A 25,590-nucleotide genomic window follows, 5' to 3' on the forward strand; every position below is an offset into this window, starting at 1 on the left:
AGCAAACAGCAAACATTACTGCCCTGCATAAAATAGGTGTAAAAACAGCTCCCTGCAACTACAGATCAATCAGCTCTCTCCCAATCATCAGCAAGGTTATGGAATCCATAATCACTTCAGACATTAAATCCTCCCTTCTCCACTGGCCTGATTTCTGATCATCAATTTGGATCGAGACCAGGTCACTCTGCACTGGATATGCTTCTTCTGCTCACCCAACAATGGATGGAGGTCCTCAATGCCAGACAGGAAATCAGAGCCATCTCCCGAGACATATCACGTGCTTTTGACTTGGTCTGGCACCCTGGCCTGCTCACCAAACTCTCTTCCTATGGTATCCAAGGCCATCTCTACTCATGGCTCGCAGACTTTCTCTCCTGTCACAGCCAACGTGTGGCCCTTAATGGAGTTCTCTCATCCCCTCTTCCTGTCCAGGCTGGAGTTTCTCAAGGCAGGGTTCTAGTCCCTGTTCTATTTCTGGTTTTCATCAATGACCTCTGTGACTCTCTGGAGAATCCTCTTTATCTTTTTGCTGATGGCTCCACCCTCTGCCGTACCATCTGTCACCCCTCAGACTGGCAAGCAGCAGCTTATTCGCTCACTGCAGATCTGGATAAAATCACAAACTGGTCCAACATGTGAAACATGTCTTTCAACCCTGACAAATCTCACATTCTCACAATGTCTCCCTGAAAGAACCATCTGAAACCCACCCCACACCCCCCCCCCACATCTCCTCTCCCTCCCCAATCAACTTTCTCAACAATCCTCTTGAAGAAGTCCTATCATTCAAGCTTCTGGGTCTCACTATCTGCCATGATCCTTCGTGGGAAAGCCACATCTCCAAGCTGGCCTCCAAAGCCAGTAGCCGACTGGGAATCCTCCATTGTGCAAAGTCCTTCCTCGGCCCACCTGAGCTCCTGATCATGCACAAAACTTTAGTCCGCAGCCTGATGGGGTACTGCTCTTTCCTCTGGGCTGGCACTCCTGCCTCCCACCTTTCTCGGCTTCACGCTGTGGAAACCAAGACATTTAAGATCATTCATATTTCCCGTGATGATGCTGAGTCTTTGGGTCACTCACTCTCTCAACGAAGGCAGATCGATGATCTTTCTGTTGTTTGCAGTCTCCTCTCCCACCTCGCCACCCCCCTCCCCGCTCTGTCTGTCACATGTCCCCCCATATTTCCGCAGCGCGATCAAGGTCCGCCAGCAACCCATTCTGGTAAAACTACCAAAATCAAGAATCACTGCTCACCTTCACTCTTTCATTCCTCTTTTTCCCCACCTTTGGAACAAACTTCCACACTCTCTTCAATCCCACTCTTCCGTTCAGGTCTTCAAAACAGCTGTTCACCACCATCTCTTATCTTCCCCCATCCAAAATCACGATCTTCACTACCCTCGTTAATCCACCCAAAACCCACCTCCTTCAAAAATTCCCTCCTTTCCCTCTTTTTCTTCTTGACAGTCCCTGTAGTGTGAGGACCTGAAAGTCCCTCTCGTATCCATCTTGTGTTCCCTTTGCACCCCACCCCATCCCTCACCTTTCCACAGATCTCCTCATGTCTCTGTTCCTCACTGTTTTGTGCTTTCCTCTCCTGCCCCTCTTGTCTCTTACTCCCCATGTTGTACATTCTGAGTGTTTGCTGTAATATGAGCCTTGGCATTGTACAGAAAAAAAAAAACGGTCACCACAGCCTCAAAGGACGCTGAGGGAAAGAGGGTCGGGTTGTTTCAGGGCATAACTCGAAGCGCGAACATGCGCTGGAGTTCGTTCAAAGGCACTCAACTCAGGTAGCGCTGGGATTTCCCAAAATGAACTTGTTTGAATGGAAGTTAGCACACATTCGGGGCCGGGGAATGCTTCCAAAACCCTGGCCCCATGTTAATCTTTGAGCTCTGATGCGTGGCCAGGTCAGTGAGCAAATGAGGCCATTTTTCAGTTTTTGTTGCCTGGCGGGGGGTCTCATTCCACCCCTGAAACTACCAAAATCAAGAATCTGCACTGGATATGCTGATTCTTGATTTTTCCAATGGGAAAATATTTCGTTTAGATGTGGTACCTAATTCAGGGTTGCACAGGTTGCACAACACCAGGGTCTAAACCCGCGACAGGCAATCTCGGTGCCGTCCAGACTTCATCTATGGTGTGGGACGAAAGCTGTGGGGCAATGGGAAGACAAGAAATCGCCGACAGCACCATTTTATCAGGCTCTTAGCTTCTCACTCACCCAGGGCTCATAAAACGAGCGAATTTAGCTTGATATTGCCAGACGCCCGACCTCGCCATACACGCCTGAAGACTGCGGCTGACTTCAGATCTCGCCGGGGTAGCAGACATCGGCAGACAGCGCAAAGAGGGCAAGCCTCAGCACTGAGCAAGTAATGCTACAAATTAGCATGGCCAAGCGCAGAATTGGAGCAAGTGACTACTTCGGGCCAGGGCCATTCTCATTTCATCGACACTCAGCTCGGCTGCATCCAGCAGCTAGCATTTACACTCTCAGATTATTACGCACTCTGTTAGGGTCTTTCTCTTATGCATCTTTGTCTACCATATATCTCTTGTTTACTGTGGAAGCACAAGAGCAATGGGCACAGGCAAGTCCCGAACAACCATTATTTTCAGAGCGAACCAACCGTTCATTTCAGAGCGAACCAACCGTTCATTTCAGAGCGAACCAACCGTTCATTTCAGAGCGAACCAACTGTTCATTTCAGAGCGAAGCTACTATTCATTTCAGAATGAACCAACCATTCATTTCAGAGTGAAGACACTGTTCTTTGAAGAGTGAACCTTACTGACAGGCAACTCACATCTTCCTCTTACACCACGCTGCATGACACGCTACATCACACTCACACCTCTCACTCCCACACCATAGACACCTTCAGTATTTCTCCCTCCTTCCCCCTTTCGAAGCATTTGGGTTGTGCAGGTCCACAGAACGTGCCAGGTCGCGAATCATCATCTGCTTCTCATCTCTCTGAACTATCTCAAAATTTTCTCGGGTTGTGTGTGTGTGTGTGTGTGTGTGTGTGTGTGTGTGTGTGTGTGTGTGTGTGTGTGTGTGTATGTGTGTGTGTGTGCGTGCGTGCGTGCGTGTGTGCGTGATGGTGCCTGGCATAGCATAAGTTAAGAATGTATAAGCATATTTGGGGTAATTCTGCACTGTCTTCTTCTTTTGTGATTGTTGCATTTCTTTTGCTGTACCATAAATTCCTTGCCCTTGCTGTACATTTGTGAATAAATCCCTCTGTGCCGCATAACTTTCCTCGCTTTGTTAAATAAATGTGCCTGTTAGGAATGTACGCATCTCGTTTTTATCTTTTCTTCTATTGATCGAGCATGGTCCGCACCCGAGCACAGCCAGGACATTACACCACTAAATCTGCTTATTAGCTGGTGAGTACTTTTAGCAGCTCCATTCGGCTGCACCTGATATGGTAAGTTCAGCAAGTACACATTAAGGGCACGATTCTCAGATAAGGGGACTACGTGATCCTAGTTAAATGGTTGTCAGACGGAAGATACTGGATCAAGTTGTCAAGGTATTGGCGTTCGCGGTCGATTAGCCATCCTCCGCGACACAAAGTAATTTGTGTGTGATGGCCTGGGATTCCAGGCGAGTCTGAAGAGGAACCAGTGACAGCCCCCCCCCCCTTTCATTGTTCCCCCATGACCCCTGGGCCATGACAATATACATACATATAGGTCACGGGGGAACAACGAGGGAGAGTGAGTCCATCTGACAAACGTTTAACGAGGAACACATGGTCGCCTTATTGGGGAATCGCGCCCTCAATGCGCACTTGCATAACTTAAGTTACTTACTGTATCATGTGCCGCCGAGCAGAGTTGCCAAGTATGCACCCGCTATGAAGCATATTTTGGGGTATAACATCCTGGCTAAGCTCGGGTATGGACCATGCAAGACCAATGGAAGGTTAGGGTTAGGGTTAGGGTTAGTTGCCGGTCACTGGAACTGCGAAACCCAAATGCATAGGAAGGGGGAAGGAAGGAGAAATACTGAGGATGTCTATGGTGTGAAGGTGAGCAGTGAAAGTGTAGTGCAATGTAGGGTGCAGCATAGCGTAAGACAAAGATGTGAGGTGTATCAGTAAAATTCACTCTGCAAAGAACAGTTCCTTTGCTCTGAAAAGAACAGCTGGTTCGCTTTGAAAAGAACGGTTATTTTGCTCTGAACAGAGCCGTTATTTCGCTCTGAAAAGAATGGTTTTTGGGACTTGTCTGTGCCGATTGTTTTGTGCGTCCATAGTTAATGAGAGACAGATGGTAGAGAAATATGCATTAGAGAAAGAGACCCGAATGGAGTGGTGTAAAAATCGAAATGCAACTGGAAGCTGCTGGATGCAGCTGAACTAAGCATCGATGAAATGGGAATGGTTCCGGCCCGTAGTAGTCACTCGCTCTGATTCCGCACTTGGCCGCTCTGAGTCATGACGTTCTTGCTCAGTGCTGAAGCTTGCCCTCTTTGCGCCATCTGCTGCTGTTTGCTTCCCCGGCGAGGTCTGAAGTCTGCCGCAGTCTTCTGGCATGTCCGGCAAAGTCTGGCATCTGGCGATATCTCTCTAATCTTCACTGCATTCACTCCTTTTATGAGCCCTGGGTGAGGGAGGAGCTAAGAATCGGATCAAATGGGGCTGTTGGCGATTTCAAGCCTTCCCAATTGGCCCAAAGTGGTCACCCCACACCATAGCAACGCCCCGCCAGGCCCTAAAACCAAAAAATGGCTTCATTCCCTCAATGACCTGGCCACACATCTGAACTCCAAGATTAACATGGGACCAGGGTTTTTGAAAGCGCTCTCTGGCCCCGAACGTGCAATGTCCTCCATTCAAACGTGGTCATTCAAGGAAATCCCAGCACTACCTCTATGCCCTTGAACAAACTCCAGCGCACGTTCACGCTTCAAGTTATTATTTTTTTTGTACACTGTTGAGGCTCTGTATGAGAGCAAACACACAGAATGTACAAGAAGAGGAGAAGGAGGCAAGAGGGGTTGGGAGAGGGAAGGGAAAAACAGTGTGGAGCAGAGACATGAGGAGATCTATGGAAGGGAGAGGGATGGGGTGGGTTACACTGGGTAAACAAGATGGACACTGCAGGGACTTTCAGGTCCTTACACGACAGGGACTTTCAGGTCCTTACATGACAGGGACTTTCAAGTCCTGACACGACGGACTTTCAGGAAAGAAAGCAGGGAATTTGAAGGAGGTGGGTTTGGGTTGGATTAGCGGGGGTAGAAAAGATCGTGGTTTTGGATGGGGAAAATAAGAGGTGGTTTTGAACAGCTGTTTTGAAGACATGGAGGGAAGAGCGGGATTGAAGAGTGTGTGGGAGTTTGCTGCATAGGTGGGAAAAAAGAGGAATGAAAGAGTGAAGGTGAGCAGTGATTCTTGATTTTTATAGTTCTACCATAAGGAGGTTGCTGACGGACCTTAAGTACAATGCATAAATATCAGGGGGGGGGGACATTTCTCAGACAGAGCGGGGAGGGCAAGACCGGAGAGGAGATGATACAAGACAGAAAGACCACTGAACTGCCTGTGGTGAGAGAGTGAGTGACCCAAAGTCTCAGCCTCATCGCAGGAGATACAAATGAACTGAAATGCCTTCGTTTCCACAGCGTGAAACCGAGAAAGGTGAGAAGCGGGAGCACCAGCCAGAGGGGATGGCAGTACTCCATCTGGCTGCATACGAAAGCTATGCATGTGGTGAGGAGCTGAGGTGTTCCAAGGAAGGACTTTGCACGATGGAGGATGCCCAGTCGGCGACTAGCTTTGGAGGCAAGCTTGGAAATGTGGCTTTCACAGGAAAGATCATGGCAGGTAGTGAGACTCAGAAACTTGAATGAAAGGACTTTTTCAAGAAGATTGTTGAGCGAGTAGAAGGTGGTCCTTTTCCAGATGGTCCTTTTGGAGAGATATGGTGATAGTGCAAGATTTGTCCGGATTGAAAGACATGTTCCACGTGTTGGACAAGCTTATGATTTTATCAAGATCTGCAGAGAGTGATGAGGCTGCTGCTTGCCGATCTGAGGGATGGCAGATGGTAAGGCAGAGGGTGGAGTCATCATCAAAGAGATAAAGAGGATTCTCCAGAGAGTCGGAGAGGTCATTGATGAAAACCAGAAAAAGAACAGGGATTCGAACGCTACCTGTAGAGACGCTACTCCAGCCTGGTCAGGAAGAGGGGATTATAGAACTCCATTAATGGCCACATGTTGGCTGCGACAGGAGAGGAAGTCTGTGAGCCTTGAATGGAGATGTCCTTGGATACCATAGGAAGAGTTTGGTCAAAAGCATGCAAATTGTCTCAGGAAATGGCTCTGATCTCTTGTCTGGCATTGAGGACCTCCATCCATTGCTGGGAGAGCAGAGGCAGCATATACAGGAGAGAGTGACTAGGTCTGAATCCAAATTGATGATCGGAAATCAAGCCATTGTCGAAGATGAAGGATTTAATATCCGAAGCAATGATGGATTCCATAACCTTGCTGATGATTGGGAGAAGGCTGATTAGTCTGTCATTGCCAGGATCCGTTTTTGCACCTTTTTTATGCAGGGCGGTAATGTTTGCTGATTTCCAAGCAGATGGCAGATGACCTTGGGCAAATGAGAGGATGAATAGATCAGAGAGAGGGTGAGGAAGAGCAGAGGAGCAAGTTTTTAGGACATGAGGGTTGATACCGTCTGGACCAGTTGCAGAATCTGAGTCGAGGTTTGACAGCAAGCTCTCCACTTTTTCATTCGGAAAGGACACAGAGTCCAGGGACATCTGGTTGTGACTGGGTAAGGTGGATACAAAAAGTAATGGGTTTGGGGGGTGCTCGTAATGGCGGCATCTTTAATGAGGAGGGAGATGTTTGTAACTGCAGCATATGTGGTGAAGACGTGAACGCAAGTTGTTGTGGGGATTTTTTATGAGACCTGTAGAGTGGTGGTGGTGAGTGTAGTAACATGGTATTAAGCTGAATGAAGGTCTAAGGTGAGACGGCAGTTGTTAATTGGCACGCAGTTTGGAATATAAAATGGCGCACAGATGCATATGAGACACTCACTGTGCTGCTCTGCGTGGTTCTTTTCATCGTTGTTGTGCGTGCTTGCTTGCGTGGTTCGTGAGACAGATAAAGTGGGGGCAAAGGAGCAGAATAAGAGCAAGGATTGAAGATTTTAGAGATACTGAAAAGCCCTACGCAACGTATCTTATCCATTTACCCACGAGACATATGGAAATGATGAACAAAACATATACTATTAAAATAACTGTCTTGGGATTGCTGTATGTTGTGTGCCATTGTCTCAGAGGAGTGTGGGTTTGCAGAACCACAACAATATTCCATATACATATATAGATATATGCACAAGCAATACAACTCGTCACTTCGCTGAGGGGAATATCAAGGGGGAAGTAAGGAGGAGTGAGGGGAGAGATAGAGGAGGGATGGTAGGGTGAGGGGAGGGAAAGGAGGAAGGGAGACTGAGGAGGGATGGGGGAGCGAGGAGGGGTGAGGGAGTGAGGTTTGAAGAAATAGATGAATTGGGAGCACAGATTGATGATACGAGGAGGAAAATGGAGGGAAAATTGCTGAGGAGCAATACCCATCGTCGCCCAGCACACTGGGACACCGCAGACAAAATGGGGGATGAATGCTTTGTCCCACCGTTGCAGGCTGACCATGTGTCTTTTATGTTACGGGATCACCATGTTTCATACTTTCCGGGGACGCCATTTTTGTCTGTGCCCGTGTCCGTGAGGTGTCAATGCCCCTCTCCAGTGGAGGGGGGAGTGATGTGGGGTGGTGGTATGTATTGTGGAGTGATGGTAGAGAGGGGGTATAGCCTGGTGGTGGGTATTTTGTAGGTGATAGTTGATGGGGTATTGTGGGATAATGGTGGAGTGGAGGTGTGGGGTGGTGGTGGTTCTTGTGGGTGTGATGGTTGATCAGGTATTATGGGAGGATGATGGAAGGAGAGAGGGACACTGAGGAGGGGACCCTGAAACTTTTATTGTCCTCAGTCAAATCCTCTCGGTGGAGTACATGATGATGATACATCCATACTTTCTCTCCACTATAAATAGATGGTGGTTCATTTGATGTACAGTAATTTGTGTTGATAATAGATAATTTTCAGGTGGTCTTGTGGTAACTGTCTTCACCACTCAATTCAGTGTTTGATTCACCACTCAAACTGGCTGTGTACATGTACCGGTACTCTAGTCGCTGGGTAGAGATGGTGCTAGTTTTGAGCAGGTAAACAATATGGAAGTGGCGCTCCCCTTCATGGTGTGACATCAAACTAAGCTGAAAAAGAAGAATATTTTGACTGTTATCACAAATTTACCTGCTTTATAAATCGGAAATTGGAAAAAGATACTCATCAAATCTATATTGTCGGGTATTGAGGGATAGATCAGCATTGTGGTGGTCCGAGCATTTGGATTCCCCTTTAAGCCCTGCTTGAGAGAATACCACATCGTTATTTGGGTGGTGTATAAGTTAACAGACCACAGCCTTGATTGCTGAGGCCGATCTTCACAAGGGTCGTGACGATGATTGGCTCAAAATACTTTGAACTGTCACTTTATTCGTTTCACAATAAAGGGAAAACTTAGAGGGAGGGCATGGCGATTGTGAATATTTCAGCTCCAAAACATCTTTGGCTTCACATAGCTGTAAGCACCAACATGGTGGCCACAAGATTTTTCATGAAGTAAGAAATCGTGGGTGGAGTCAGGTGAACTGTCCAACCATTGGGTGGAACGGAATGTTACAGACAGACGCGCGCACACACACACACACACACACACACACACACACACACACACACACACACACACACACACACACACACACACACACACACACACACACACACACACACACACACACACACACTCAGACAAACAATCATATTATTAGGAGATAAGAGATATACAGAAGTATAAGTAAGTTCATCTCACATAAATTTCTCTCAGGCTTGCATATTAATCAACATACACAAAAATTACAGGGACAATGTTGCGTATTCTTCCATCAATGTGTTTTTGATTGGACGTGTACACGGCATTCGGATTTCCGAAGAGTGTACAGTTTTCTGAGTATACGTACATTCCATAAATTTACTTCCAATACACACGTTTTTCAGACTCAGAATTCAACATGAAGCACACACACACACACACACACACACACACACACACACACACACACACACACACACACACACACACACACACACACACACAAACACACACACACACACATGGTCGTGTTCAACTTTCATGGACCTGAAGTGTTACCTTCGAATATAGAGGAGCAGATTGAACCAGCCGAGGAAGATGGATACAGCACCAAAGTTCCACGTGAATTCTGAATTAAAGTTTGAGAATGTTGGGATCACAAAAAGGATTGTTGACACATAAAGTATCCACTCAATCAGGTTGCTTGGATCCATGAAGTACTTTTTTCTCTGCAAAGAAAAAAATGCACGAAGACATGAATTCAAGAAATATTGTTACATCCATCATATAAATGTAGTTGCAGAGAACCATTGGCACTTGCACCAGGGCAACACCAGGGGATCAGGGAGGAGTTTATATAATAACACGAGAACCGGTACATGCAGGATTATGGTATCCAAGAGACACCAGTATGTTTCTCCATAAATAACAAGCACATTATAAAACAACAAATCAATAAAGTGTATGGGATTTAATCATGGGAAAAGAAGCACCATCCAGGACTGAAGATCAGATTTCCTGCATGTTCGCAAGCAGTGGGTTTCTTTGGATGGCATTCTCTACAATGCTCTACCACAAAATGAAATCCCGAAAGTGTGCATTCTCCAACCCACTCTGTTCCTGATTTGTGTCAGTGACCTCTTATTCACTGGAAAAACCCATTGTATCACTTTGCATCCCTCACTGCTGAACTTTAGAAATTAAGCTACTGCTCATCGACCGAGAACACGTATTTTAATGCAGGAAAGACACATTCTTGCTTTTGGTCCTCTATAAGGATGAGCTGGAAAACCCCCCATTTTATTTCAGTGGTCAGCTTCTGGGATAGGTGTTGTCCCTGGAGATTGTGAGGCTCACAATCTGCAAAAATCGTTGGACAGATCATCACAAAGCTGACCTACAAAAAAGGCAGCCACTTGAGAATTATTTCCCAAACTCAGCTAAAAACTGTGTACAAGGCCTTCATCCAAAGTGTCATGAATAATGGCCCCCCGTTCTGGATCAGTGCTGCTGTTTCCTAATTTCTTCTCCCTCGAGGCAGTGGAATATTTGGCCCTCCATGCCATTGACATTTAATGGCAGGATGCTGAATATCAAGAGTCTTTTTTTCAGCAGTAAAGCCATTTCAAGATTTGGGCATGTCCCTTATAACCCACAAGATCTAGCCATCTCCGTTGTTTCAAAACAGTGCTTTGTAATCATGTTCTGAGCACAAATGCGAACATTTTGTCGGTCTGATCCACAAAAACAGGCTTACAGAGGGACTTGAACATCTCAGCGCACTAGGTTGTAGTTGCGGCCATTGGTTGTTGGTACCAGACATCTGAACATCAACACAATAAAGGGCAGAGAGTTTGGGGGTACCTTTCACCACAGTCATAAACCTGGTATTGGCTTAACCGTTAAGTTGGCTGGCTGAATATCTCAGAGTCATGAGTTTGAGCCCCTGTTGAGCTGTTGAAATAACACCAAGCGGGTTGACTCGGCCTGTCATCCTTCCAAGGTCGGCACTTACCAACTTACTCGGGTAATAAGCCCAGTATATATATATATATATATATATATATATATATATATATATATATATATATAGTTACGGATTTCAGAATCTGGTCTGATGAATGCATCCACACATCCAAGTCCTCAGGCAGTTATTTCCTTAAATGCATGTTCAGATTAGCCCCATCCCCATGTCTTTAGGGATCTTAAATGTGATGCATTGAGAAGGGTAAAGGATCGATCCTCTCTCTTATGGGAAGCTTTTTTTTATTTTATTTTTTTACGACAGACACGTTTACACACATTTCTTTCACCAGCTCTGAAGCCCGCCCTTATATTTCCTCAGCAATGTTCTTTCACGAGCTCTTAAACCCGCCCTCATTTTTCCTCAGTAACATTCTTTTGCGAGCTCCGACGCCCGCCTTTTTTGAGAGTGCACGGGTCGTCATGGTAACAATGCGCAAGTGGGGCGGGGTGACTTTGGGGCGGACACTGCGCCGCCTAGATGGCCCGCAGATATAAAACGAAGGTCCGTTCTGAGGCCAGAGGAAAGCGGAGGCAAAAGAAAGCCAGGGAGGGAGAAGAGAACGAGAAGTAAGCTTGAGAAGCGAGCAAGAAGTGGGCGTAAGCACGCAAAAGAGAAGGAAGCGAGCATGTGGCCGTGTGGGTGTGAGCAGCACCACCAACAAGTGAGGCACGGGTCGATCACCAACTAACACCAGGGTCTAAACCCGCGACAGGCGATCTCGGTGCCGTCCAGACGTCGACTGGCGTTCAAGGCTGTTCGCGAGAGGGTGCACGGCAAGGCTGAGTGCTGGTGACGGACATGACACGCACGCATTTCAGGATGCTTTCACTTCATGGACGACTACTTTCTGGTGAGCGAGACGATTCTGTCGCCCCCCCCCCCCCGAATGATCTGAACACGAATGATCATGTTATCCTTGTCTGTGTTTAGCTCTAAGTAAGTTTAAACCCCGATAAGCATCTGCTCTTTGTCTCTTTCCTGGCATTTTGATTGATTTTGCTTTGAAATTTATTCTTTATCTACCTCAGAAAATAAAAAGTTCATTTTATTTATTAATTTTATTTTTAATACATTATTTGTCGATTTCCAACCTGTCCATGTTTGTCCTTTCCTTCTATTGGTCTAGCATTGTTCGAACCGATATAGACTGGGAGGTAATTACCACAGATTTGACCAAATCCTGGGAAAGTCACATTTCCAACCTTGCCTCAAAAGCCAGTCGCCGACTGGGAATCCTCCGTCGTGCAAAGTCCTTCCTCGGCCCTCTTGAGCTCCTGACCACTTACAAAGCTTTTGTCCGTAGCCTGATGGAGTACTGCTCTCCCCTCTGGGCTGGTGCTCCTGCCTCCCACCTTTCTCGACTTCACGCTGTCGAAACCAGGGCTTTTAAGATCATTGGCATCTCCCGCAATGAAGCTGAGTCTTTGGGCCTCTCACTCAATCACCGCAGGTTGGTCGGTGGTCTTTCTGTCTTCTACCGACTCCTCTCCAGCCTTGCCCCCCCTGCTCTCTCTGCGATTTGTCCCAACCACATTTCCACAGGGCGCTCAAGGTCCGCCAACAACCCCCTTCTGGTAAAACTACCAAAATCACGAATCACTGCTCATCTTCACTCTTTCATTCCTCTTTTTTCCCACCTTTGGACTACACTTCCTCACTCTATTCTTTCCCATTCTTCCCTCCAGGCTTTCAAAACAGCTGTTCACCACCACCTCTTATCTTCCCCCATCCAAATCCTCGATCTTTTCTACCCCCGATAATCCACCCAAGCCCACTTCCTTCAATTCTCCTTATTTCCTTCCTGAAAGTCCCAGTAATGTCCATCTTCTCCTCGCCATGTTCCCCGTCCCATCCCCATCCCTCTCCCTTCCACAGTTCACCTGTGTCTGTTCCCCAATGATTTGTCCCTTCCACTCCCGCCCCTCTTGTCTCATGCCTCCTTGCTGTGAGTTGTGTGTTAGCTCTCATACGAGCCTCGACCAAGGTATACAAAAAAAAAATATATATATATAAATATATAATAATACTCGCACGCACCAGCGGTTAAAACGCTCTGCCGCCCTAATTAAAATCTAATCAGATAATATTGGTGCTTTGCCGAGGGCGCGCTCCCCTGCACGTGTGAGGGCTGCGACAGATGGATGAGCGCCAGTTTGCCACGCGGCATGTTTGAGCTTGGGTGCTCGAATCCGTAGACATCGGCTTGTGACAAGCCGCATTCGGGCTTTTGTCACTTTTCCTCGCATCCATGAAGCATCACCAAGTACTCTGTGTCTTGTCTGCATGCTGTCCATGTCTTTTCTGCATGTTTTTGAAGGTTTATTGCGTTAGGGTCCCCTTCGAAACCCGTAATCCGTAGCTTCCTAGTTAAGAACGGGTTATAGATTAATTATAACATTGTCGTGAATGCTTTTGCTTGTGTTGTGTTCCCTGATGTGTCCCCAATAAATCTGGCTGATTCGTATGATGTTGCCGCTTTGAATTCATTCGTGCCGCACCGAGGAACGATCCGCTCAATTTGGATATATAAAAAAATGGTTACAGACTGGCAGAATTCGCTTGGTATCTGACAAAACAAGTCTGTAACCGGGGTCTTCCCCAGCTGGCAAGGCACAGGTGTACGTTGGTATCGTGATCTGAGGCACGTAACCCGAGAATTCTGCCGAGCCAGCCCACATTTTAACCCTGGAGATGGCAGTGATTGACATCAGTCGTCCGAATCCTTAACACTGGGTTCAAGAGTGAGTGCGAATCTCACCACCGCTGAATCAGTAACAATATATACATATATATATAATATATATATATATATATATATATATATATATATATATATATATATATATATACATATATGTAGTAATTTCCCAAAACCGAAGTACAACAGCCCTCACTTTATAAAAGTGATTGAGCAGTGTATTACAATAAAGTACAAAAATCAAGTTAAAAGAAAGAAAGATCATCTTATGCTTTGCATTCAAATCAGAACTCACCTGATGAATCAACTGGATGCTTTCCTTAACCAGAGACACGCATGACAATGTAAAGATTATTAGGAGAAGAAATTTGTCTGTTGTTCTTCCAAACGGTTCCTGCAAAGACAAGCACACAACGAAGCAAAAAAAAAGTCATTTATGTTGTAAAATTTAATGAAAACTTTGAAACAAACTATTATATGGATTTGGGCCTTTAACTATAACAACTTTATGTATTTATAATTTGGGGGTGGGGTGGTGAGTGGTGAGGATATCAGACTGACATCCGAGAGGTTCTAAGTTTAATGCAGCTGAAATCAGCATTGGTAATGATGTTATCAGTACAATTTCTCCAAAGTTAGCATAATGGGTTTAATGGTGATAAAACCAATAATAAAATGTTGTCAATTAAATTGATATTAAAATAAATGTATTGTTATAAATGATAGATTAGCATGACCATTGATATTAAAATAAATGTATTATTAGAAATCTGTAATGGAAAATGTACTCAAATATGGTATGATTTTATGTTTGAACATGTATCTATTTTAATTTTAATTTACATAATCATATCTTTCCTCTGTATTGAAAGACGATTGACCTGTCTCGTAAAGATATTCAACACAGCCCAACCTTTCAAGTATGCTTTAATTCAGTATAAAATAATTGCCTATCATTTAAATCTATTCTGCATATGAAGGGATTTTATGAAATGATAGATATAAGACACCAGCAAGCTTGATGGGAAATATTATTTCAGCTCAACTGGAATGTTGGTCGAAGGAAATGTCCAGATGTATTCACTAAGCTCTGATTGCTTCAAGATAGTATATATTTCCTCAGTCTGTTAGAAGCGGACTTACTTTTAACCTACATACTATAGAAATCCATCAAAGTACCCAAAAGGGCTGCAGTCATGACGTCATTCTGTGCGTCATTCTATGCTGGGAGAGAATCTGCACATCTGAGTTTGAACTATATGCTACAAATCCTTCAACCAAATCAAGCTGGTGGCTGCACGAAGGTTGAAAATAATCTCCACCTGGAAATACCAAGACCTGATAAACTGTGGCGCCAGCGTTTGGAAATGAAAAAGAGCTACGTCTCACTGAACACGATGTAAGCAACTTAATATTTCCATGGATTTCAGGAATCTGGAGGAAGACTGTGTCATTTTCTCTCAGATTACTCCATATGCACATATGTATTTGTTTGTTTGTATTTTGTTTATGTTGTTTGTTAAATAAATGTTTCAAATGTCAGGAGGACTTAAGAATTTCTTCTACAATGTGCATTTGAGTGAAAAATCGAGCTCGTCTCAGAAGCATGTATCGTGTCCTATTTGATTGTGATTAAAAAAGAAAAAACCCAGCAGGTTCAATATTCATCTTGAAAAAGAGGGTGAATATGGACGCTTGATCACGACTGCAAGTCATGTGTGTGATGCCAGTCTAAATGTTGTGGCTGACATTGAATAACCTCATAATTCGTTGTGAGGGGCACCAAAATGATGACTACGAAATGGCAGCACCAACCAAAATTCCCTTATCTGAAATGGAAAGAAAATACATGGATTTCCACTTGATATTGGGCTGAGAGGATGAAACTGTCGCCCAGGGTAAGTTCACTCCCTTACGCAGTATATTTTGTGCACACAGATATTAATATATCGTATTTCAATGTCAAGATTGCATTGTATAGTATAATTGATACATATGTCACATAATCTTTTACAAAAACAAGGACAGTAGATGCATATTCGACCCTGATCCAATGAGGAATTTAGCAGGATGCCGTGTGAATGAGGATGAATGAAGTGCAGATGTGCTGCTGATACTGTGCCCGGGCTGTAAGTTGATGATGATGAGATGCATCCCTTTATTTTTATTTATTTTATTATTATTATTATTATTTTTTTTTTACAGAGTTGCTGCTACTGAAGCAGCTTCTTGGCATGGCATTATGCTGAATGGTTTTCCATTGCATTCCGAGCAATCAGTCAGGGTAGAAATTTGAAATTTCCTCAGGGCACAGGCGATAGCTTCCCTACTATCCATGAAGGACACAGTGGGATCTCAAACTTTCACCAACTAATGTGAGCAAGGAAGGACGCTCAGTTTAACATCCATCCGAGGGACATTAACAACACATTGATGCCTCACCTTGCCTGTCAAACACTGGGATGGCAGTTTGTAGCTGGGCCGAGACTCAAACTTGGCTAGATAGCTCAGAGGCCAGTGTGCACACTTTTCGGCTATCCTGCCAACCCCATTTGTAAGTCAGGACAGCAATCTAATATTTAGTATTTGAGCAATATCACGTCACACAGTAGCCGACTCTTTTTGAAAGTCATTGGCCCATCATGTGAAACAGCACATGTTAGCAAATGGAACAGCCATTTACTGTCCCACACACAAGGATGCTGAGTGTGCTCTGACAAAAAAAAAATTTATGTCGTTGCATAGAAAATACTTTATCCCAATGTAGACTGGATGAAGAAAACCATGTCATGGTAAGTGCATTAAACACCTCGAATGAGGGCAAAAACGGGAGTGAAATGAAAACTGGAGTTCTCTACTCCCTCCTGACTACAGGAATAGCATGTAGCAACAAAATGAGCTTAACATGAAATGTAAACATAGGGACAATACCCCTGAGCGCTCACCTGGTAGGGGCTGGATAAGATAACCAGGGAACCACTGGCAGGCATGGAAGACCCACAAAAATATGTAATGGAGAAGAAAGTAAATACTTATGGATTTTGTTTCAGTATCATGAACAAACTTTGATACATCATGGGTGATGAAGGTGTTGGTCAAGTTTCATCGAAATTATGTGTGTAGTTTCAGAGAAGAAAGCGAACACATATTTTGGGAGGCAACTCCCCTTACAACCTCTTAGAGCCCAATTTTTCTAATGTCATGAAGAAACTTTGGTACAGCACGGGTGATGAACATTGTGGTAAAGTTTCATCAAAATCATATGTGTATTTTGAGAGAATTTGAAAGTATATGTGAACGGACGGACGGACGACGTGCCATCCCAGAAGCTCCCCCGAATTATATTCCAGGTGAGCTAAGAAAAGAAAAAAAAATCTTGGAATTCTCGACTCTTTTTCATCTGCTTAAAGTTTTTAAAAATGCTTTCCCTTTACAGCCTGAAATTAGTGTTGCTCTTACCAGGTCTGGCGATTTTTTTCCTGGTTCGTAGTTAGGTGTCAAGCTATTCACTGAGATCAGAAACACAACCAAGGTACACAACCTCACTGAAATCAGAAACGATCACGCTGATACAGTGACAGTGGAGTATCATGAAAGCAAAAACACAGGTTCCATAGACCAGTCCATCCATCCATCAGGACCATACTCTGTGCAGAGCGATGGTGCTGCAAAGCAGTCTCCTTGGCAATTGGACACAATCCTGGACAGGTCACCACTCCAACACAGAATACCAGCAAGCTGGCACTCATTTTGGCAACCTCAGAAGGATGACAGACAGAGTCAGCCCCACCTGGTATTAATTCAACAGCCAAGTGGGATTTAAACTCAGGATCCTAAGATCCCAAGCCCACCAACCTAACCATTAAGCCAACACCTGGCATATAAACCAGTCGCTGGATTGAAAATTAGTTATAGAGGGTCTCCCATTTCCCCTCCACCCCTACACCCTTACCCCCCCACCCCCCAAATCACGTTTTCTGAAGAAGTAGCACAACTTTCATCAACATGTTGTCCTGCTGCAATCTTTGCATGAAGCTTGGTTAATGTTGCTCTGAGATGGTACTTTTGTGAGACGAAATAAATCACGAGTATTCTCTTGATGATGCAGAGCATGAAAGCCATGATCTTGCAACCTGAAGGTTGGGTGTGAAATGTATTGGGAAGTGGTGATCCCTCATGCATTCAAATTTGGTTGCAGAATCCCAATTGAAGAAAACACTTTTTGCTGCCAGTTACTGGACGAGCGATAAAGTCAGTTGGATCTTTGTTAAACCATCTATGAAGCTCACGACATGATGCCAGGTGAACCAGCCTCGATTGTGAGTGTGGTGGTTTTGAATGACCCATGTCGGGGAGACGTTGGGCCTGGCCCAAATGTTTGTCAAAATTCTGCTATGATACATTTCAATGAGAAAAGTGGATATGTCGGAAACCTTATGGCAGGGATCCTCCATGTTTAATGCCTCGACCTGAGAAGCAGTTTCATTTGTAGGATGCATGCGTCTGCAAGCCGGCCGAACCAGGGGTCATCTTTAAGGGGACTCAGGTTGTTGTTTGAGTTCAACCAACCATTCGTCTATTGTGGAATATGAAGGCGCACCTTCGTCGTACATGCTCACGGATTACTTTTTGAGCAGACTCCTTGTTTGTAGAATATTTGGTGACACCTCTATGCTCAATTTTAGTAAAATCTAGAATTGTATAACGTAACAAGCTTCTGGGTTACACTCTGAAAGCCAACATTCTAGTTTATAAGAAGGCAACAGCCGTGACAGTAGGGTACCAACGAATACCCCGTTACGAACACATTTTGAATGCTCCTGGTAGGAAATCGCTTGTAGCCATCTGTAACTACATTGCAACAGCAGAATATGTCAACAGGCGATACAACCACTTATTTGTGGGATGCGGACTTGATCAACGAAGCTTTGTTTCTGAAAAGCTTTACCGAAAGCAAGATGCTATCTGTCGTTTTGTCACCAGTAATGACGAAAAACTGGACTTGTCAAAACCAATCAGCAGGGTTTATCGTTCAGCAAGTGTGTTTGTGTAATGTGGCCACTAGTAACAATTCACAAGCCAGCATGCACCACATTCATGACAACTGCGACGTACGAAGTACCTTTTGCGATAACTGGGTGTCATTTGCTGAGGTTGCATTTTGAGATCCTTGAGGAGGCAGTGAGAAGGCAATGAGATATGTGTGAGGGATCAGCATGACCATGTATAGCAGCAAGTTAAAGGCGTGTACCTTTAAGCCATAGCCGAGCCTACACGCACACACAAACATGAAAAAACATCCATTTCACATATCCCCATCCAACTACACAGCACTTTCAGAATTCGTTTGTATATTCACGATGACAATATCGTTCAACTGAGAGCACAAGGAAATCGAACTTTTATTGCGATTTTCCATTCTTACTTGACTCCCTCCTTGAAGGTCGTTAATGATTCAGATGGGTTTTAAAACAACAATCCGATGGCGATAAAGCAGTTCTCAATCCAACTTGACGTCTGCTTTCAGATTTGAACTCCACAACCTCCAGCATCCAAGTGCGGTGTCCTCACCAAAACGTAGTGCTGATAGGATGATGCAGAGATTCCTACCATTGTCGCAGTCAAGTGCACTTTACCTTCGAGCTGCCTAGTCTGGGTTTGATTCTCAAGCCAACCATGAAGTTCTTGAGTAACCTGGTGTTGGCTTAGCAGTTAGGGTGATGGCTTGGGATCCCAGGGTCCTGAGTTCAAGCCCCGTTTTACCGCTGAATTAACACCAAGGGGTTGAATCAACCTGTCATCCTTCTGAGGTCGGTGAAATGAGTACCAGTGTAGCAGCCAAAAAGTTTCACACTTTAAGGGAAGGGGTTTTGATGGATTTATAAAAAAAATCTGGTATTGGTGTGGTGCAGGCATGATGGGCCGAATGGCCTCCTCCTGTGTAAAAATTTCCTGGTAATTCCTTGTAAGAAAATAACAAGAAGATTTCAACATGTGATTGCAAAATCACCTACTTTATAATTCGGAAATCAGAAAAAGACATCATATCGATGTTGGAGGGCATCAAGGGATGGATTAACAGAGGTGGTCTGAGCATTTGGGTTCCCCTTTAAGCTGGGTATCCCATTTGCTCGTATTAGCTGGTGGCTTTAAAATGTCCAGGGTGTCTTTTTTTTATATACAAAGTCAAGGCTCATGGAACGAATCAGGACGTAACAGGACAAACGATCACGTTTAGTGAAGGTAGAAAAGATCATGGTTGTTCTGACACAGTATAGGTGAGTTATCGATGCATACCTTGAACAAAGTACAAATTCTTACCACTTTCAGTCGTTCATCCCACCAGCCGGTTCATGAAGGACCAAGCAAAAACCTTGCCCAGCCGACCCCTCAGGAAGTTGGGAATAATTTGTCCTGTTAAAGTCATTGTCCTACATTTGCAATGTATTTGACGAGGTTTGGGGCTGTGAGGTTTTTTTTTTTTTTACCTTTTCTCAAAAAGGTTGACTCACAATGTGTCTTCTTCTTCCTTAAATTGACTTGTTTCTCAAAGTTGACCAGAAAACTCCAGGTGTTAATGTTGTATCAATCAAACTCTGTTAGATTCAAATGTTAGAATCAAAAAAAAAAAAAATACGATTCAAATATAGCGATCAACTGACCATTTCATCGTGAGGTAATGCTGGCACACAGGGTGACCCAGAAGATCTCCTCGGTTAGCTCTCACCATGGCCTGAAACGAAAAAAAAGTTTGAATGTGTGTGAGTTTGGGGGAAATAAAAAGACCATACAGAAGTCTGGGATTTGCTTGATGTACGGTTTTCCGATTGTGCAGAGGATGTACAATTTGACTACAACATATCAGGATTGTTATTTCACGATGAAAACATGCTCATGTGGAGTGAAGACATAAAAGTGTCAAATGATTAAATAATTATGTGCGTGATAGAGTACACAGTATCTCCACGTGTAAAACACAGGGTGTGTTTGTGTATTTGGCTGTCCGTCTGCATCAGGAAGATTTGAGTAAGGATTTAAAGGCCAAACACAGCTTTTTTGAGGATTAAAAAAAAATAAATCAAAAAGTGCCTTTCACAAAGAGCGATTACGTCTCTTCCATTGGAATTGTAGATGGATGGTGATTTGCAAACTGAGCCTCATGGGCAGTGTAGAGTAAGTTTTAATTATAATAATAATAATAATAATAATAATAATAATAATAATAATAATAATAATAATAATTATGAGAAGCAGGGAGGTAAAATTCACTGCACGGGATGAATAACATGCACAGAGTAAAACGGGTGTTCAGTGACGTCTGAAGGATGTCTAATAAATAAAGAAGATATAAGCACACCTGATGCGAGGCCAAGACTTCAGACTTTAGCACACTCACGAGGTTTTACCGTCTAAAACGAAACGTCCCAGAAGATTAAGATAATAGGATCACATTAGTACATGTAGTGTTTTAAAATAATGCTTTTTCTTGCTACGAAACATCATATCTTCCCGTCTCCTTGAATATTTCGAATAAAATAACTCCAACCCATCATTTTTGACAGGTTTTTATCCTCGTATTCCATATACACACATATATATGTATATATATATATATCCTACCTGTGCATAGTAAAGATAAGACAAATTGTGTCCCATTATTGCCACTGCTGTAAGATTTGTGACCAACAATCAAAAATCCCAAGACTTTTCAAGCGTGGAGAGTTTGATTCATGTTCCCATTTCCATCTGTGAAGATCCCACTTGTTTTCAGACTCATCCGTTCTTATGCATAATCGTAAATGATATTAAATGATGGCATTGAAAATAAATAAAACCAGTTACGATAATTGCCAGTGGGTGGCAATGTCAGACCCACATTGCAAAGCAACAAGAAATATTCAGAAGGCAGGAGCAATCGTTGGTGGCAGTAGGCAATGCCACCCTCATCGGAGTTCAAGAGACACAAATCGTACAGCAAAGTGGTTCACAGCAGAGGTCGTGGCACAAATGATGAAGTCGATGGGAAGTAGCAGTGATGTTGGTGGCGTGATGTCAAGAGAAGACAGTCAGCTCCATCTTGCTACCTGTCTGGAGAAGAGTGGACAACGCCACTCACTCTTTCAAAGAGCTGATGGTGAGGCAGACCGCGTAAGTCTTTCTATTCGTTCAATTTATTGACTGAACTCACATTGTGGCCAGTCCACCTACAATTGGAGGCATTTCGATGGTGCAAAGGTGTGTGTTATCCTACAGCTAATCAATTTGATACTGCAAACTCAGTAAATCCTAATTAACGTTCTCATAACCACGAGCAGTTATGCTGAATAAATAAAAGGAAATTTAACTTTATTCTCTCTGTCAGTAGCACAGTGGTCACTTGGATGTCGGTTGAAATCCGGATGTAGCAAACTAAGTTTAATTCACATTTCTCACTCCACTTCTCCATGAAATTGATGTCATAATGAATGGGTGGTTCCTACTTTAAGGTCTCTTTACCTACTTGTTCAACAATAAAACCCAATTTTGCATTGCAGCCCTAAGTATAGAAAACAGTTTCCCAAACTCGACACATATTTCTGTCCCTCGGCACCCTTTAAATTACTCACTACAATGTGGTTGTGCGCATCATTAGCTTTGGTCCTCATGCCCAGCTTCGTTAGTTCTCGATCTTATGCCCTCTCGACACTTGGCATTTAGTCTCCCTCCCCCACCACCTTCTCCCCAACCCACCACTCCCCCTTCCTCCCCCAGGCTCTCTGCATCATCAGACCCGATGTCCTTTCCCATTCACTGCTTCTAACACCACTGAACCACCACTGACTCTAATGCAATATTACAGCTTGGACCTTCACGTCAACAAACAGGACAACACCTTGTCACACTGTTGTGTCCAGATTTGCAGTTCATTTGAGAACGCTGGATATTGAAATGTGCAGCCCAGCTGGTTGGCTTGGATTGATAGTTTACAAATTAACATGAAATCTTACATTTAGAGATGCAAGGGGTTCATAGAAGTTCTTCACATCGACGTGTCCTCGAAGTTCCAGAGGACACTGCAGGTATTTGAAATTATACTTCATCTGAAAAAGATAATACATTCTGTAGTAATCATCTTTTCATTCTTGATCTGCAAAATATAATATGTACTGTAATAATAATCTTTTCATTCATTTAGAAAAGGATTTTGTAATCTCAGCAAATGCCCAACCTTCCACCTGATTTCACTGTATTGTGTAATCAGGTCGTAATAATGTTTTTGATTTATGATTTACAGTGGTTAATCATAAGTGGCTTGCTGAAAGTTCAATATGGCATCATGACACCAAGCACATTTGAGGGTATGTGCTGAAATCCTCTTCCAAATAATATAAAACTTTTCCTTTTTCCACCACTATGAGTTGGAATTGACAAGGTGTGTATGTTAGTAAATGGGGGTAGGGGTTAGGGAGTGTGGGGGGGGGGAGGAGAGGGTGAGTGAGTTTAGGATTACAATAGGTGACACAATAATGATAACTGCATCAACAACAAACAAAATGACAAAGTGTATTCCATCAAAGTTTATCACACCGTTAATAACTAACACTCAAGGATTGAACGATCACACCACGTTTGTAAAAACGATGAAAAGCAGATTCTGTGCAAAATGCACGACCAGAGTTTGAGTTCAAAAATTTCCCTCCATGACACTTTTCTCACTGCCTTGTCTCCAATCAGATAATGGCAAATGAGCCTCCACGACCCTTGACCCTTCTTTTAAAAACAAAAATGAACGCACTCTGGTCACAACCTGTGACAAAATCCGGTAACGGCCAGATTGGGAAACATTGACTGCACTATGAGAAGATTAACTCGACACCTCTTATCCATGTCAACCTCCGCCACGGTTTTTCAGAACGAGATGATCCATCACACTGTCATGGATTGTTTAACTCCAATATGGCATCGTTCAGGAATTACGTACGGTTTTTTTTTTGGTTGTTTAGCAATTTACGTAACGTAATTACCATGTGTTCTGACATGCCGTGTATTCCGACCGGCTTGATTAAACCTTCCTATTATTCGACATATGATCAGATTTTTCATGGACCCTCATCGTGATTAATACTCGACCCAAACAAAGCTGATGGAAATGTGACGCAACAACCCCGGATGCAACGTCACACTCGCGAACCGTGTATATGCTGACCGGCTTGATCAAACCTTACCATTTATTTGACGTGTGATTAGATTTTTCGCAGGCACTCATCATGACCAACACATGACCCAAAACATAGCCAATTGAAATATGACGCAACAAACCCGGGCAGTATCTAATCAGAGAATGCCTACAGTCCTGATATCTTCGGCCCAAGATGGCGGCCATATCATTTCGTCTGGGTGCCTGGTGGGTGGAGTCAAGCGACAAATGCAGGTGGGGTCCGGCAGCTGTTCGACCAATGGGTGCACATTTCAAAAAATGGACCCCCAACAAGAACCCCCAGCAACAACAGCAATGTGGAGCTGTTTTCGACCTGCGACATGTCTCAGGTAAAAAAAATACAAATAAATAAATATCCTTCATTCAGCAAAGTTGGAAAAGTTTATTTGTTTAAAAAATGTGTTTTAGCAGCAGAGCACAGCCGACAAATAGTGTGACCAGTGTAATTCTCAAAATACTGAGATAAAAGGAGTGGCTGAAGGAGACAGGGCTTTATACATTAGAAAGGAAGTGATTACGAGTGGATATAATGGAGATGTTAACATTATGAAGCATATCGAGGGAATAAGTGCGGAAGCCTTTTTCAGCAAAATGGACACTGACAGGACTAGCGGCCATAGCCTGAGAGTAAAGAGGGATGGTAGTAGGCAGCAGTCTTTCACAAATAGAATATGAAAAGTAAATGCATGGAATGGTTTTGCCGGTAAAGGTAGTGGCAGCTAAAACAGTTGATAGGTTTAAATTTGAATGACATAGGTACCTCGAAGCATTGGTCATAGAGGGTACATGAACATGGCTGGAATGGAAGGTAGTTGAGGTGTGCATGAGTGACAGTATACCTGTGTAGTGATTGTGATGCCTCTCTGAGAGTGTCTCATCAATAGGTGAATGTGGTGTTTGTTCATTTCTCACCTGTCAATCGTGTTCAACCTCCCCTCACGCCCCTCCCCCACCCCGCCCCTCAAACCTCCCACAACCCAACGATATTAAAACATTTTTAGAATTCTAAATAATAATATTGCACATCTTTATGTCGTGTGTGTGTGTGTGTGTGTGTTTTTTTTACCCTGGTGATGTCTGTGCTTTCCCAATTATTTTCATCCCCTCACACCCGCTCCCTGAGCGTGTTTAAGTTGATAAACTGTTATATTTAATCAATACGGGGTATATGTAGCATCGGCTGCATGGACCAAATGCCCTCCTCTTAAACCTTGTGTATCCTTGTGTGCATCATTGAAATGCAAGACCACATCATAAAAAGTTTGCTTTTTAAAGAAAAAAACTGCATCAACATTAAAATGTCATTTCCCTTGATAAAATTCACAGTGTTATTGTCATTACCCAATAATCCTGACTCTTTTTGTTCTTTTCCGATCTCTCCAAACATCTGTCCAGAAGTAACTGAAAAATAATTTTGGGAAGATTTTGTAAATTGAGAAAACTGACTTTTGAAGACCGGTATACAATGTTTCAAATTATGACATGTGAGTTATACAAATAATTTATGAACATATGACAACATTTAAATATATTCTACTGATGACGTGACTATGAGAGAGTATTTAAATCAATCAGGTGACAGTTTTAGTGGAGAACACATGCCGAGATTCATTGAAATTGTGAAAAAAGCACCAAATGTGGTGGAGTTTTACTTTAGGCCGTACCTTTTCATTTCAGTTACAGAGCCACGATGAAATATTCTTTTGAAGGCTGGAAGTACTCAGTTCCATACCTTTACTGTCAAAACCAACTTAATAAATTGGCTAATCATGACCAAACAAAGAAAATAAACCCATGCGAACTATAATTTTTTATAAACAGCAAGGACTAGAGAATATGAAAATAACAGCGGAAAAATTGTGGGTGTCACATGACCTCGTTATATGTTCAAAATGG

At 43.5% G+C, this 25,590-nt stretch overlaps 1 protein-coding gene across 4 annotated transcripts in view; it reads right to left on the reverse strand.

Moving 5' to 3' along the window:
• Positions 1 to 25,590, reverse strand: part of TRPA1 (transient receptor potential cation channel subfamily A member 1) — a 211,056-nt gene that overhangs the window by 29,154 nt on the left and 156,312 nt on the right. For all 4 annotated transcript variants that reach the window (XM_085853398.1, XM_085853399.1, XM_085853400.1 and 1 more), the window contains 6 exons: positions 25,036 to 25,095; positions 22,484 to 22,576; positions 20,159 to 20,229; positions 18,619 to 18,766; positions 13,792 to 13,890; positions 9,331 to 9,500 (listed from right to left, as the gene is read on the reverse strand). In XM_085853398.1, the coding sequence (XP_085709524.1) occupies positions 9,331 to 9,500; positions 13,792 to 13,890; positions 18,619 to 18,766; positions 20,159 to 20,229; positions 22,484 to 22,576; positions 25,036 to 25,095 (641 nt within the window). The remainder of the gene's footprint in view (positions 1 to 9,330; positions 9,501 to 13,791; positions 13,891 to 18,618; positions 18,767 to 20,158; positions 20,230 to 22,483; positions 22,577 to 25,035; positions 25,096 to 25,590) is intronic.

The sequence above is a fragment of the Eptatretus burgeri genome, chromosome 13, assembly GCF_056783735.1.
Source record: "Eptatretus burgeri isolate ZD-2024b chromosome 13, Ebu_testis_v1, whole genome shotgun sequence".
Taxonomy (NCBI): Eukaryota; Metazoa; Chordata; class Myxini; order Myxiniformes; family Myxinidae; genus Eptatretus; species Eptatretus burgeri.